This window comes from Triticum aestivum, chromosome 6D (assembly GCF_018294505.1).
Source record: "Triticum aestivum cultivar Chinese Spring chromosome 6D, IWGSC CS RefSeq v2.1, whole genome shotgun sequence".
In the NCBI taxonomy this organism is placed as follows: Eukaryota; Viridiplantae; Streptophyta; class Magnoliopsida; order Poales; family Poaceae; genus Triticum; species Triticum aestivum.
Window position 1 is genome coordinate 362593157 of NC_057811.1, and position 17059 is coordinate 362610215.

Sequence of the window (17059 nt, forward strand, 5' to 3'; positions counted from 1 at the left end):
AATAAACCATTCATTTTAGGTGCAAGACCACTGAAGGTATTATTCAAATAGACAGAGTAACCATTATTCTCCTTTAATGAATAACCGTATTGCGATAAACATAATCCAATCATGTCTATGCTTAACGCAAACACCAAATAATAATTATTCAGGTTTAACCCCAATCTCGATGGTAGAGGGAGCATGCGATGGTTGATCACATCAACCTTGGAAACACATATCGTCATCTCACCTTTAGCTAGTCTTCGTTTATTCCGCAGCTTTTATTTCGAGTTACTAACACTTAGAAACCGAACCGGTATCTAATACCCTGGTGCTACTAGGAGTACTAGTAAAGTACACATTAATATAATGTATATCCAATATACTTCTGTCGACCTTGCCAGCCTTCTCATCTATGAAGTATCTAGGGTAGTTCTGCTTCAGTGACCGTTTCCCTCATTTCAGAAGCACTTAGTCTCGGGTTTGGGTTCAACCTTGGGTTTCTTCACTAGAGCAGCAACTGATTTGCCGTTTCATGAAGTATACCTTCTTGCCCTTGCCCTTCTAGAAACTAGTGGTTTTACTAACCATCAACAATTGATGCTCCTACTTGATTTCTACTTTCGCGGTGTCAAACATCGCGAGTTGCTCAAGGATCATCATGTCTATCCCTGATATGTTATAGTTCATCACGAAGCTCTAATAGCTTGGTGGCAGTGACTATGGAGAACCATCACTATCTCATCTGGAAGATTACCTCCCACTCGATTCAAGTGATTGTAGTACTCAGACAATCTGAGCACATGCTCAACGATTGAGCTTTTCTCCCTTAGTTTGCAGGCTTAAGAAACTTGTCAGAGGTCTCATACCTCTTGACGTGGGCACTAGTATGAAATCCCAATTTCAGTCTTTGGAACATCTCATATGTTCTGCGACGTTTCAAAACCGTCTTTGGTGCCACAATTTTAAACCGTTCAACATTACGCACTGAACTATCACGTAGTCATCAAAACGTGTATGTCAGATGTTCGCAACATCCACAAACAACGCTCGAGGTTCAGCACACCGAGCGGTGCATTAAGGACATAAGTCTTCTGTGCAGCAATGGGGACAATCCTCAGTTTACGGACCCAGTCCACATAATTGCTACTATCAACTTTCAACTAAATTTTCTCTAGGAACATATCTTAGTAGAACTAAAGCGTAAGCTACGACATTATTTGCAAAGACCTTTTGACTATGTTCATGATAATTAAGTTCATCTGATTATTTAATGAACTCCCACTTAGATAGACATCCCTCTAGTCATATAAGTGATACATGATCCGAATCGACTAGGCCGTGTCCGATCATCACGTGAGACGGACTAGTCATCATCGGTGAACATCTCCATGTTGATCGTATCTACTATACGACTCATGTTCGACCTTTCGGTCTCTTGTGTTCCGAGGCCATGTCTGTACATGCTAGGCTCGTCAAGTCAACCTAAGTGTTTTGCTTGTGTTCCGAGGCCATGTCTGTACATGCTAGGCTCGTCAACACCCGTTGTATGCGAATGTTAGAATCTATCACACCCGATCATCACGTGGTGCTTCGAAACAACGAACCTTCGCAACGGTGCACAGTTAGGGGGAACACATCTCTTGAAATTTTAGTGAGGGATCATCTTATTTATGCTACCATCGTTCTAAGCAAATAAGATGTAAACATGACAAACATCACATGCAAATCATAAAGTGACATGATATGGCCAATATCATCTTGCGCCTTTTGATCTCCATCTTCGAGGCGCGGCATGATCACCTTCGTCACCGGCATGACACCATGATCTCCATCATCATGATCTTCATCATCGTGTCTTCATGAAGTTGTCTCACCAACTATTACTTCTACTACTATGGCTAACGGTTAGCAATAAAGTAAAGTAATTACTGGCGTTTTTCATTGACACGCAGGTCATACAATAAATTAAGACAACTCCTATAGCTCCTGCCGGTTGTCATACTCATCGACATGCAAGTCGTGACTCCTATTACAAAAACATGATCAATCTCATACATCACATATATAATTCATCACATCCTTTTGGCCATATCACATCACATAGCATACCCTGCAAAAACAAGTTAGACATCCTCTAATTGTTGTTGCATGTTTTACGTGGCTGCTATGGGTTTCTAGCAAGAACGTTTCTTACCTACGCAAAAGCCACAACGGTGATATGCCAATTGCTATTTACCCTTCATAAGGACCCTCTTCATCGAATCCGATCCGACTAAAGTGGGAGAGACAGATACCCGCTAGCCACCTTATGCATCAAGTGCATGTCAATCGGTGGAACCTGTCTCACGTAAGAGTACGTGTAAGGTCGGTCCGGGCCGCTTCATCCCACAATGCCGCCGAATCAAGATAAGACTAGTAACGGTAAGTAAATTGAACAAATCTTCGCCCACAACTAATTTGTGTTCTACTCGTGCATAGAATCTACGCATAGACCTGGCTCATGATGCCACTGTTGGGGAACGTAGCAAAAATTCAAAATTTTCCTACGTGTCACCAAGAACAATCTATGGAGTCTTCTAGCAACGAGAGGGAAAAGAGTGCATCTACATACCATTGTAGATCGCGCGCGGAAGCGTTCAAGAGAACGGGGTTGATGGAGTCGTACTCGTCGTGATCCAAATCACCGATGATCCTAGCGCCGAACGGACGGCACCTCCGCGTTCAACACACGTACGGAGCGGGGACGTCTCCTCCTTCTTGATCCAGCAAGGGGGGAGGAGAAGTTGATGGAGATCCAGCAGCACGACGGCGTGGTGGTGGAAGTAGCGGGATCCCGGCAGGGCTTCGCCAAGCGCAAGCGGGGAGGAAGAGGTGTCACGGGAGGGAGGGAGGCGCCAGGGCTTGGGGTGCTGCTCCCATGCGCCTCCCCACTATATATAGGGGTGGAGGGGGCTGGTTTCTTGCCCTCCAAGTCCATTGGGGCGTTGGCAAAGGTGGGGGAAAGAAATCCCATCATTTCCCTTCCCCACCGATTGTTATCCCCCTTTTTTAGGGATCTTGATCTTATCCCTTCGGGATATGATCTTATTCCTTCTAAGGTGGGATCTTGGTGCGCCTTGACCAGGGGTGTGGGGCCTTGCCCCCACTACCCACGTTCATGTGGGTCCCCCATGCAGGTGGGCCCCACTTCGGAACCTTCTAGAACCTTCCCGGTACAATACCAAAAATCCCGAACATTTTCCGGTGGCCAAAATAGGACTTCCCATATATAAATCTTTACCTCCGGACCATTCCGGAACTCCTCGTGACGTCCGGGATCTCATCCGGGACTCCGAACAACTATTGGATTTCTGCATACTAATATCTCTACAACCCTAGCGTCACCGAACCTTAAGTGTGTAGACCCTACGGGTTCGGGAGACATGCAGACATGACCGAGACGACTCTCCGGTCAATAACCAACAGCGGGATCTGGATACCCATGTTGGCTCCCACATGTTCCACGACGATGTCATCGGATGAACCACGATGTCGAGGATTCAATCAATCCCGTATACAATTCCCTTTGTCAATCGGTACGTTACTTGCCCGAGATTCGATCGTCGGTATCCCAATACCTTGTTCAATCTCGTTACCAGCAAGTCACTTTACTCGTACCGTAATGCATGATCCCGTGACCAAACACTTTGTCACATTGAGCTCATTATGATGATGCATTACCGAGTGGGCCCAGATATACCTCTCCGTCATACGGAGTGACAAATCCCAGTCTCGATTCGTGCCAACCCAACAGACACTTTCGGAGATACCTGTAGTGCACCTTTATAGCCACCCAGTTACGTTGTGACGTTTGGTACACCCAAAGCATTCCTACGGTATCCGGGAGTTGCACAATCTCATGATCTAAGGAAATGATACTTGACATTAGAAAAGCTCTAGCAAACAAACTACACGATCTTGTGCTATGCTTAGGATTAGGTCTTGTCCATCACATCATTCTCCTAATGATGTGATCTCGTTATCAATGACATCCAATGTCCATGGTCAGGAAACGATAACCATCTATTGATCAACGAGCTAGTAAACTAGAGGCTTACTAGGGACATGTTGTGGTCTATGTATTCACACATGTATTACGGTTTCCAGTTAATACAATTATAGCATGAACAACAAACAATTATCATGAACAAGGAAATACAATAATAACCATTTTATTATTGCCTCTAGGGCATATTTCCAACACCCTTGGGGGCGGTCACCGAACCCGTACACTTTGGCAACCCTTGGGGGCGGTCACCGGTACCCGTACACTTTGGCAACCCTTGGGGGCGGTCACCGGTACCCGTCAAATTGCTCGGGGCGATCTCCACAACCTAATTGGAGACCCCGACGCTTGCCCGGAGCTTTACACCACAATGATTGAGCTCCGGACACCACCAATCGTCTAGGGCGCCCAAGCACCCAAGAGGAACAAGCTCAAGGGTACCAAGCACCCAAGAGTAATAAGCTTCTCAACTTGTAACTTCCACGTATCACCGTGGAGAACTCAAACCGATGCACCAAATGCAATGGCAAGGGCACACGGAGTGCCCAAGTCCTTCTCTCTCAAATCCCACCGAAGCAACTAATGCTAGGGAGGAAAATGAGAGGAAGAACAAGAAGGAGAACACCAAGAACTCCAAGATCTAGATCCAAGGGGTTCCCCTCACATAGAGGAGAAAGTGATTGGTGGATATGTGGATCTAGATCTCCTCTCTCTTTTCCCTCAAAAATAGCAAGAATCCATGGAGGGATTGAGAGTTAGCAAGCTTAAAGAAGATCAACAATGGGGGAAGAACACGAGCTCAAAGGATAAGGTTCATTGGGGAAGAAGACCCCCTTTTATAGGTGGGAAAAAATCCAACCGTTATGCTCACAGCCTGCACAGAGCGGTACTACCGCTCGTCCTGACGGTACTACCGCTAGGGGTAGCGGTACTACCGCTAAGGGTAGCGGTACTACTGCTTGCGAGCGGTACTAAAAAAATACATCCGCGCCTACCACCGCTGGACTTGTGACGAGTTTTTGGTCCGGAGCGGAAGTAGCCACGGAAGTAGCCGCGGTAGTACCGCTCCCATGAGCGGTAGTAAAAAATTACATCCCCTCCAAGCGGTAGTACCACTCGCACGAGCGGCAGTACCGCTGCAGCTTTTATAAGGACACCAAAACTGACACAACTTCTGCAAACGGATTCCGAATTCAACGAAACCAAGTTTGTTGGAAAGCTAGCGACAAGGGATAACACAATATTGATAGAAATAACAATAATAAGCAAATTAGAAAATGCCCATAAGAAAATGGTGAGAACCCTTCCTCGAATAAGACCGGTAAAACCTCCAACACCGAAAACGCAATAGAAGAAGCATGTGAACTCCGTTTTCGATGAACTCGAGCTTGTCAAGAAGATGATCATAAGCTCCAAATCTCACTAGGAGAAAACCAAACAAGAACCAAGAAAGATGATGCAAGCATGCAATGGTTTGAGCTCTCTACGAACGATACGATCAAGCTACTCACTTGAGAGCCCCCCTTGATAGTACGACAAACGATCCTATAACCTGGTCTCCAAACTACTACCATGAGACCGGTAAAATTGAGAACCTATCAAGGCCAAACCTTTGCCTTGCACAAAGTCCACTTGAGCTAGATGTAGACGATCTTGACTTCCTCAAGTAGGACCACCTTTCTTGATTGCGTTGGCTCGGTGAACACTAGTAGATTGCTCCCCCATACTCCATTATGGGTGAGCCATTTTTCGGCACATCTTCACAAGTCCATTGTCACCACAATGGATGGCAATCTTCAAGCACTTGATCTCTTCGTGATGCATCACTTGAACGTGCACACCGCAACCTAACCCCACAAAGAACTCTCACGAAGAACATGGGTTAGGACACAAAGCATAATGGACAATGCTTACCATACCATGGGATCACTTGATCCCTCTTGGTACATCTTCTACGCTTTGTGATTTGATCAACTTGATTCACTCTTGACTTAGTCTTGATCAACCTTGAACCTTTCCAACTCTCTTCATTTGGATGATGCCTTGAAGGAAAGCATGAATGATCACACAATCTTCTTTTTCAAGACATGCTTGCAATAAGCTCAACTCTCACATGACCAATCTTTGGATAATTCCTTAATATCACCTTGGTCAACACATAAACTCCTTGAAACCAACACATGGACTTCAAGAAGTGCCTATGGAAAAATCCTTCAAATATAACTCAATGCAACCATTAGTCCATAGAGAATGTCATCAATTACCAAAACCACACATGGGGGCACCGCATGTCCTTTCACGTACTCCTTTTGCTTATCATCGAGGTTAGATGTGTCAACGAAGAACAAGTACTTCTCCCATTCCAATAATCTAGATCGCTCCACCATGGCCAATTTCTTCTCCTCTAATGCCACCTTCCTCTCCTCGGCCGCCACCGTCCTCTCCTCGTCCGCCAACCTCCTCTCCCCGGTCGCCGCATCTTGGATCCTTGCCATCATCCTCACCTCGTTTGCTTCCTTTCTTGCCTTCACAATAGCTTCCATAGCATTCTTCGAATCATCATCTCCTCTCTTCTTCTTTTCTTTTGCATCTTTGTTGTCTCCATTTGGTCTTTTTGGCTTGGAGTTGGCAACGGAGTTTGGTGTAGGGCTTCTCTTGCCGCCATCACTTGATGCCTCCTCCTCATCACCATCATTCAGATCAATAGTTGCCTTGCTTTTCTTGCTCTCCTCTTGGTTATCACAGGGCTTCCATTTCTCTTCATCCTTCAACACATTGTAGCAATGGGCAAACACGAATGGTCTCCCTTTCTTGACATTCCCTTTCTTGGTCTTCTTCTCTTCTCTTTGAAATACGTTTTGTGCAATAGTGAGCTACAAAAAAAGAACAAGTTAGCATTTCAAACTACAACAAAAAGCGTGAACATGGAAGGAACATAGAGAAATGGCACTTACCCTATCTCTATCATTAGTGTCACTCGGGTTTATCGTGTCAACCGCCTTAAGTGCCGCCGCCCACCTTTGACAATCTTTGTTGATTGTCGACCACCGGGAGCAAAGAGATCTATTCGTGCCATTAATTCCATTCGTGTTGTGTAAATCAAAGTGCTCCTTCATCCGGATCCAATATGCATCTCTACTTTGGTCCCCTCCAACGTTAGCATCCATAGACACATGCAACCATATATTGCATAGCAAGATGTCTTCCTCCATGGTGTAGTTGCCTGCTCTTCTTTTCGGTGCATCAACTATACCCTCACCATCTTCGTCCACCTCAAACTCATGATCATCTTCATGCACTTCATTGGTTTGAGACCAATGAGAATTGTTGGAGCCAACACCCATAGTTGTCATATATGTCTCATCATTGAAACTACAAAGTATGTAGAAGAAAACTAAGCTATCCATATGTATACATTTATGTAAAAAACACCAACAAAAAAGGGGGCGAAATCATACCTTGTGGGCCTTTCATCAAAACACCTTGTGCGCATTGGCCGCCAGCGCAACAAATTACGAGCTCTCTGCCACTTCGGTCAGCGGAGGCGTGGCCGGACGCCCTGCAAGCTTCTTCTTTGACCGCCTAGAAGAATCATCCGCCTTCTTCTTCTTCTTCTTCTTCTTCTTCTTCTTCTTCCCATACACCTTCCCTGCCGTCGCCGTCGCCGCATTCGGTCACTTGGAGGCGGGGGCCCGTGGCTTCACGGCGAGCGGTGGTGCGACGCCACCATTCGAGGTCGTCCGTGGTGGCATGAAAAAGCCGCGACGAGACCGGTGCTTGGAGGAGGGCCGCCGAAAGCGAAGCCGAAGCTGAACCCCGCGCTAGGGTTTGCGGCGGCGTCCGCCGGGTCATTGGCGTAGGGAGGGGTGGGGGGATGCCGACGCGGCCTTCCATCGGTCGAATTTTGCCGGCGGCGGCGCAGGGTGGGGCGGAGGCGGGGTGGCCGAAGAGGTTGGAAGTATTTGGTCGCGGGCGCTCGACTGTCCAGCGCGCGGGAGTGGGCGCATGAAATAAGCGGCGCACGATGGCGTTTTGCTCTGCGTGCTGAACCAACTATACCGCACGCGCATTTTTTGCGCGTCTGAATGGAACCAAAACATCAATGCACATTTTTTTTCCATGTAGAGATTATTTCGAATCAAAACAATATTGTGTAGACTAGAAGGGATTTTATGGAGGGGATTACGGAAGATGAGTGGACAGGACAAGGACAAACTCCAAGTACAGGTTGCACCGACTAGCACTAGGAGAGCCATCACCTGAGCTCTAGTTGGACCACTCGGGCCTGGCTCGCTGGAAACTACTGCTTTAAGCATTACTTCAGAGCCACACCCACAAGTTCGTCCGGGCAAAGATTTTGGTGCAATGTAGGCAAGCAAAAAGGTGAAATTTACACTGCGCGGGTCTGGTTAGATTTCATATAGACTACCAAACGCATCCTAAGTGGAGCCATTTGGCTCCAGCTCTAGCCCAAAACCCAACCTCCACCTGAATAGATGGGATAAGGTGTGAAATGGAGGGCCTCAAGCCAAGAAATGAAATATACCCCCTCATTCCCGAAATCTTAGGCGCATAATCTTTAAAAAAATCCCAAAACTATAGGCATGTTAGCCCTCAGCTTATGATATTATCTTTTACATCAGTGTAAGCTAAGAGCCTCTAGAGCCGGGTGTCTCAAATCGGTTTCAAACGCCCGGGCGGGCGGACCGGTGGCTGGCCGACCAAAAAACCCTGATGCAATCGGGCACCTCAAACCGGTCTCAAACGCTCGGGCTGTCTGGCACCCCTCAGATCAGCCCCAAAATGTAGGGCGTATATGAGGCTCCCCGGGCTTGCCCGGGTGCGTCCGCCACGTCAGCCCGACTCACCTTGGCCCACAACGACCCCACAAAAAACCCCGTCTGAATCAAACCCTAACCTCACTTTACTCCGTTCTTCTCAGTCTCATCTCCTTCTTTCCTCCAATCCATCAACTCTCGATATCTGGCGAGCATGTCCAACAGCGACAACCACTCCGGCGGCTCCCGCGACTGGGACACATTCCTACGTGATGCGGCTCACGACGAGGATGAGCTGGCGGTTCTGGATATGCTGCTGGTGGACAAGGGCGGCCATTCCAGATCTGCTGCACCGCCGCCTATCGCTCGTGGCTGCACCGCCAATGCCTAGCCCGACCCTTCCCACCCCGCACGCTACTTCGCATGAGCAGCTCAATCCGTGCCGCCCCTCTATCGACCTTCTCCCCCTCCGGGCGCTGCTCCGAAAGAGCAGTGGTGGTTTTTAGTGCCTGCTCCGCCGGCGCCGTGGACGCGAATGTTGGAATCAGAGGCGTGCATCGCCCGCCCCGAGAGGAAGCGGGCAAGGGAGAGGACGGCCGCATAGGAGGCGGACGCGCAGTCTTCCCGTTGCCGCCGCAGGATGCCGGTGGTGCCCGACAAGGAGGAGCGGCTCCTCGCGTGAAACTACTGCCGGTCACTTACAACGGCGGAGAAGGACGCCTGCCGGCTCTAGAGGAAGAACACAAAGGCACTCCGGTTGGGCCTGGAGCAGTCCGCATGAGGCGGCGAAAGTTGCGGCGGAGACGACGCGGGTGGCCAAGATCAAGCGAAAACAGGACCGCATCGTCTGGAGGATGAAGGGATACAATGTCCTCTCCTCTTTCCCTGATAGCTCCAAGGACGGCTCCCATGACCCACCTCCTATCGCGGATGCATACCCGGACACTTACAGCAACACCGCCGACCGGTAAGGCAACGGGCCGAAGTGGTGAAGCCCTGCCGTCTTCGTCTTCAGTTTTAAGTATTTAGTAATCTAGTTTAAACTTGTCCGTCCTTTATGTGAATTGTGGAGTTTTTTCTCTGCAGATTCGATGGTTGACTTTGGCGGCGAGATGCAATCTATGGACGAAGTCTTGATGCAGAGGGATGGTTGTGCGGCGGCGACGATCACACCGCATGTAGTTGCTGGAATCGTGGAAAAGTGGTGGCAACAACCATGAATGACTTCGATGATGGTGCTACTTGAGCACCCGGTCTTGAGCTCCGGGGTGAAAGCCTAGGTCTGGCCCAAGTTGGGTATACCTGGCAATGGCGATGTTTTTACGTTGTTCCTTATTGAAGGCAGTGTTCGGAATGCTCGGACTAATTCTTCAGGGTGAAAGCCTAGATTCTAGCCTTGGGTGGCTGGATCCGGTGACGGTGACACTTGAATGTCGCTTCCTTCCTGAAGGCGTTGTTGTTGAAGAACCTCGTCGTCCGTGTGGTGTCATGAGATAGTCGGTGCAGATATGGTCATTGTTATAGCTTGCCGATCGCGGATGTGATCGCTTGGTTTTTTTCCTCGCCTACGCATAGCTTTGGTCTTATATGACTTTGCTATTGCCGGCGTATTTTTGTGTGGGTGCGTTGGTGTTGGCTGTGTGCATCCTAACTATGCGGAGCCCGGGCGTGTGCTCATTGTGTTTGTATCCTCTTGATGCTTCATTTTGAGTCAATAAAATCCATCCTTTATCGAAAATGTGAATTGTGGAGATCTATTGGTGATCGGAATGTGCCTTTCTATGTCTGTTTCTATTTTCGTTTGATGATCTATGTAGTTTTATTTATGTCTTATTTATATTGCATGATTTAGTGTGGATGTAGGGTACCGGATTTGAGATACACGAAGGTGGACACGGTAATTTGTGTATTGCTCAGTCACTGTGCGCGGACGCGCCCAGGCACACCCATGAACGTATAATGTGCCGGATTTGGCAACCATGATTGTTGATGCTCTAACCATGGCTAATTGTGGATCAGCCAACCACATTTGTTTAAGGATATCATGTAGGAAACTTTCTTTAACTATGGCTTTGAACTTACGACCGATTTACCCTAACTTTCGTGCCAAAAGTTACACGCCCTACATAATGAAAGGGAGGAAGTAACTTGTAAGGCTGGTGCGTCGACATACTTTTGTTTGCATGATTTTCCATTGTTTCCCATCACGCGTCCACACATTGCTGTTTACAAGTCACTTATTTTGCGGGATGAAAGAGAGTTTTATTTCATAAAACCAGGGTTACAATCTTGAGCCAGCTGCTCCTCACAGCACGGAGAACTATTTATAAGTCACCTCGATCAACGTCTTAAGCATAATGTAAATACAATTTGGTCGCGTGCATCTTGTAGAGGTCAGAAGTACATCCATCCTTCGTTTATCTTGAAATGAAGAACCGCGAGTGTGAGTGTATTTTACACTTTTGGTAATTATTTCTTTCAGAAAACAAAATCATGCGGATATTTGTCACTTTCTTGGATACAAAAATTAGGCGCGTAGGCCACCCGTGCAATGGCACGTCAAAAGCATGTTGGTCCAAAACCTCAACGTCCCATGTATGCGATGGCGATACATGTGGACCTCAAGGCTTCTCATCTCTATTCCCGTTCGCCCACCCTCCACCCGGTTCATTCGGAGCACGCACCGCGACCAATAATCAGCTCGCTCATTTCCATCCCCTAGAAATAAGCTCACTCGTTTCCAAACAAGTCACAACCCCCTGTGGCATTGTGATTGACCTTGGCTGTTACTAGCCCGTCCCGTCTCGTGGAAAAGCAGTGAAGCAGGAAGGAGATTGACCTTGGCTTGTTACTAGCCCGTCCCGTCTCGTGGAAAAGCAGTGAAGCAGGAAGGAAAGGAGGCAGCTTCCAGGATTTTCTTGCTTTGTTCATGGGGGCGCACACACGGACACGGTGGCGGCTTTAACAATGAGCCACTGCATCCGTTTACGAATCATCGGCGCAGCTACCTGAGATAAAAATAATCAGTGGTGTCTGTCCGGCCAAGGCCGGGGCCGCCAGTGATGTGTCACTGTCGAGACCGACGCTGCGCATGACGGGCTACATATTGTATTCATGTCCTTTACCTGCCAGATAGGTCAAGCACGATCACGCGTCGGCGCGAGCGAATCGGGAAGGTCCGAAGAAGCATCTGCGCGAGCGAGACTTTCTTGGTCTCGCCGCATCCTGACTCTGGCTGCGCGCTAGTACTCCTAGAAAGGGGAATGGCAAGATCGGGGAGGATCAGACGACCCGAATGTGGCAAACACGATATTCATAGCTCGACAAGTTTGCTTTCAATCTGCAAAAAAAGATCCACAGCTCCACAGGCTTGGAAGATGGAATCGGCCTACATAGCTCCTAGGAGTACTCTACTCTTTGTTTAGAATGATTGATCTCCGGCGGTCTTCTCCGTTTCTCCGTGGCGCCTATGTACAGGTCAGCGCGCTGGCTTCAGAGCTCACCGGCCTCCTCACTGGAAGCCACCGAGGCCGTTGAGCAGCAGCTCGTGCGGGCGCAGCAGGGTCGGGGTGGCCGGCAGCGGCAGCGGGGACGGGTAGGACATGTCGTAGTCGGAGGCGTCCGGGAGGTCGGCCCAGAGCGCGTCGCCGGGCATGAGCGGGGCGCGGCAGAGCGGGCAGGTGCGCTGCCCGTGCCCCATCCAGCGGTCGATGCAGCCGCGGTGGAAGACGTGGCGGCAGTTGGGCAGCCGCCGCACCTCGTCGCCGCCGCCGATGCTGCAGAGGCAGACGGCGCAGTCGCCGTCCCCGCACACGGACGGCGAGGACGCCACCAGCTCGTCGAACCGCAGCACGGGGAGCGCCTCCTCGACGGCGGCCATCGGCGGCAGCGCGCGGAAGTCGGGCCGCCGGTGCTGCAGCGAGGGCGAGGGCGCCGGCCCGCGGTGCGCGTGCCACTGCGCCTCCTCCGCCGTGGCGGTGGGCGCGCTGCCGCCGAGGTCGATGAGGTCGCCCAGGCCGACGGCATGGAAGGCCCAGAGGAGGAAGCGGTGGAGGTGGCCGAGGAGGAGGAGCGCCTGCAGGAGCAGCCGGGGGAGCAGCAGCTCCGAGTACCCCACGGGGAAGCCCATGGCGTCGATCTTGGCTGGCTCGGGGGTGGTCCGTCCGTCCGTCCAGGCGTGGGAGGCGTGCGCGCGTGTCGCGGAGCAGGGCGGAGGCAGGCGAGTCGGGAGAGGCCGGGTGACACACAGTGGCAGTGGGGCTCTTATATAAAGCGCGGGTCAGCCAGTCAGGGGAGGAGGGAGGGAGGGAGACGAGTGGGGAGGGGAATAACGCGGAAAGCTCGACGAGTGTGGGTGTTGCCTCGGGCGGCGGGTAGTTGGTTGGGACGTGGGTGTGCGTGTTGGCCCGCCTGAGGCTTGGACGGCGGACTGATGCTCCATCGGCTGCCCCGGTGAGAACCACGGGTAGGTAGGTCCACACTGTGGCGTGCTACGTGGCTTTGCTTTCGTTCTGGCCCCGTCCACCCCGCCTCTTCCGCAGCGGGGTACTCGTATGGTAATATCATGCATCCTCGGGTAATGTTTTTGACGCAGATATCCATCACACGTATGATATATTCGACATGCGTTCATATACTGTGTGAGGTGTAAACAGTAGGCAACCCACACGGGTTGTGTGTGGGTAAACATTAGAATTGCCCACACGTGTGGACGCGGCTACTTCGTGCCACACGTTCAACAAGTATTATTCATCTTCACCCCGCGCGTGTGGCGTGAAGCAAAAATGCCCACACGTCCTGGCGCAGCTACGTTAGGTACCCGCGTGATGGCGATTTAGTTGCCATCCTGATTGGCAGATGTAATTATCCGGGATAGCAAGTGTAGTTGTAAAAGCATGACAACTCTATCTGTTTTGGTTAGCTATAGTTGCCATGTCTAATTTATGGTAGTTGTCGCGTGTAATCAAACCGTAGTTGCCGTGTGTGATTAACTACTTGCCACATATGGTCAAACAATAGTTGACATGTGTGTTTACCTAGTTGCCACGTGTAGTCCAACCATAGTTGCCATGTATGGTTAATCACAGTTGTCATGTGTGTTTACCTGGTTGCCACGTACACGCAATTGCAGTTGTCGTCTAGCAAAGAATCACAGTTGTCATGTGTGTTTACCTAGTTGCCACGTTCGCGTAACTGCAGTTGCCATCCACAACGTAGGAGTGTCGTGTGGGCGAAAAGCAGTTTGCCCACACGCGCATGGAATAGGTGGTGGCTATGTGGGCAGAAACTAGTTCGCCCACACAGCGCAGCTGGCAAACAGCGTGGCGCGGGTGTTTGGGCAAACTCTCCAACGCCCACACACCAAGCTGTCCTACATGGCATGCAAATTATGCCTCAATATGTCAAGATTCGTGCAAGCTGCACTAGACGATGATCCACGCATATGAGCGAGCTGCAAAACTACCACACGTATGGGTGTTAGTGTTTCCGATGTTTTTGGTCAAACTAGTATTTTTTTTGAACTTGTGGCACGTTTTATTCAAATCAAATAATGGTTACATCTCTAATAAGGGCATCTAGAATACTGTGTGGAGGATCATTATCCCACGCAATTACAGAATTTGAATCAAAAGATTTTCTAGCTAGCACATGTGCCACGGTGTTTTGCCTCTCTAGGACAATATGCATAAGATACCAGTCCGATCCTGTGAGCAAGGATGAAACAGTCAATCAAAATAGCATAATAAGGGCTCAATATTTCCATCTCTCCGTTGCATGCTAATATGACTTCCAAGCAATCCGATTCAAGCATGATATTTGAGCATCCCAGCTCATCTGCCAAGGCCAAGCCGTTCAACATAGCCATTGCTTCGACAGTAGGGGCATCTCGCACTTGACTAAAGAGTGTCGTTGAGCCTGCAAGTGCTAGCCCATGGTGATCCCGAAGAACAGCCGCAGTTGCTCCCCTTCCATTGTCCATGAAACATGCATCAACATTCACCTTATACTTGTTATGTTCTGGTTTTGCCCACTTAACTTGAGGGACATCAGCAGCCTTCTTTGCTCCAGCAAAGTTCATCGTTATTGCATATATGGAGAGGGCAGATTTAGGTGGGCTCGCCACCCCTTCACCCTTCACCAACTGCCTCCGTTGCCACCATATATACCAAGCCCCCATCAATATGGACTCATGTATGCCAATCTGAGTTAGTTGCACAAGATGTTGTCGTTTATCTCTAAGGATATTCTCGAGGATGATACTGCCAGATCGGTCATGTTCTGCTGCCACTTCAACTATCTCATGAACTCCCATAGCTCCGAACAGCTCTAGCTCGGTCACAAGTGAACATAAGATGCTTCAAATCTTCAGCTCCATTTTTACAAACCGGACATTGTCCCGAGACCGGAATATGTCGGTTTGCGAGTACTGCCATACCCGGTATCATCCCATGTAGCACCTTCCAGCCAAAAAATTTCACTTTGCTAGGAACATTCAGCTTCCAGAGAATCTCCCAAACAAGATTGGAAGATGATGGTCCGTCCTCTTCTCTTCTTATTCGGCCCCCGAACTGGTGAGCCCATTCTGTATAGTACGCGAATCGGACAAAGAAAGAGAAGGATTGTGTTTTATGCCAAGCTATGAAATCCTCTGTCAGATTTGTGCTGAGGGGTATCCTCAAAATTCTCTCAACATCAATAGATATAAAATTATCACGTAGAAGTGCTTCTCCCAAGTTCCTGTCCAAGGGTCAATCAGTTCGTCAACAGTTTGCAACATTTGTGCTATTTATAAATTGATATTTGGTACTCCCTTTGTCCGAAAAAGCTTTGGATGTATCTAGCACTAACTTGGTGCTAGATACATCCATTTGAAGGACAAACTTTCTATATACATCCATTTGAGGGATAAAAAATTTCGGACGGAGTGAGTATGATATTAATTGCATGCTAAATGTGTTGAGCGCTTATCATCCAAGGAACCCGAGACGCCGGATTGACCTGCTTTGATGGCCGGGATTTGTTTGATCTGCCCATTTGAGTCTTATATTGGTTTATGGATAATATAGATGAATAGCATGACATATCAATAAAAAGAGGAAAGAAAAGATACTATTATCCTATCATGATACTGTATCATAATAAAAGAGATATTAGTATCATTTTAGAGAAGTAATAAATGAGTACTATGCATTGTGGAGTTAGTATCATATCCTCCATTCCTTATCTAAGGTGTATTATTTTCAGCACGGTGACCAAGTCACATAATTATGCACTAGTTAGGACAAAATTACCCTTCTCCAATTTGTAGATTAGCGGCAAGTAAATCATTTAGACTAGGAAAGGAAGAGATACACACAATCAGGAGAGATATAGTTTCCTTTTATTTCTCTACAAGGAGAGATACATGCAATCGGGTGAGAGATACTTTCCTTTTTCTGGAGGGCCAAGATCGGAATTATGAGGAATTAGAACAAATGCACCTTACATTATGGAATTTTATCAAAAAACAAACACACCTTATTATATAAAGGAACGAAGGGAGTATTTATTACTCATATCATATGCGGGATACTAACTTATGATACTAGCTATTGGGAGAGGTCTATCTTTTTGTCTTCGCTCCCTGGATTTACCGTTACCAGCGAAGTAGCCGGTGACTTTCCAAATGTAGAACTGAGACATGTCCTGAGGCAAGCATTTACGATCGCTATCATGTGGCACCGACCTACTTATTTTGGGAAACATATATATGATTTTATAGCGCCACGTTGGACACACAAAACTATGAATCGGTAGCCATTTTAGGCTTACTATTTAGTTATTTATCAAAAAAAATCACCGAAAGCAAGGTAGTAATACTTGATCAACTAACAGAAAGATCGAGTTAATGCTACCAAACATCCAAGTCCTGTTTGGTTACTTGCATCATTTTCACGTTTTCGATGAGCCTGGCTCTGTGGAGCCTGGCTAGGGCAAACAACCTATGGGTTGTGTTCTCTACTTTGTTTGGCAGTTCGCATTGCATCACTTCCTACATTGTGTTTGGTTGCTCGTGTTTCGGTATTTTGTACAGGGCTCATGCAATACGTTGTGTTTAGTTGCGACATCCAAACCCGAATTGTGTTGATTAAGTTAACAGTCACACATGAAAAAGGTTACACCGTACACTACATAGGTATAGATCTATTCATCTACGCGCAATGATTAAGCGGAAAAATTACAGCAAGGAAGTTCTTTGGAACTACAAGAT

At 48.3% G+C, this 17059-nt stretch overlaps 1 protein-coding gene across 1 annotated transcript; it reads right to left on the minus strand.

The window, feature by feature from the left end:
• Window positions 1–12106: 12106 nt before the first annotated feature.
• Window positions 12107–13062, minus strand: LOC123145104 (brassinosteroid-responsive RING protein 1). Its single transcript, XM_044564424.1, has one exon. The coding sequence runs from the start codon at window positions 12935–12937 to the stop codon at window positions 12320–12322; it is 618 nt and encodes a 205-aa protein (XP_044420359.1). The 5' UTR covers window positions 12938–13062; the 3' UTR covers window positions 12107–12319.
• Between the last annotated feature and the right edge of the window lie 3997 nt (window positions 13063–17059).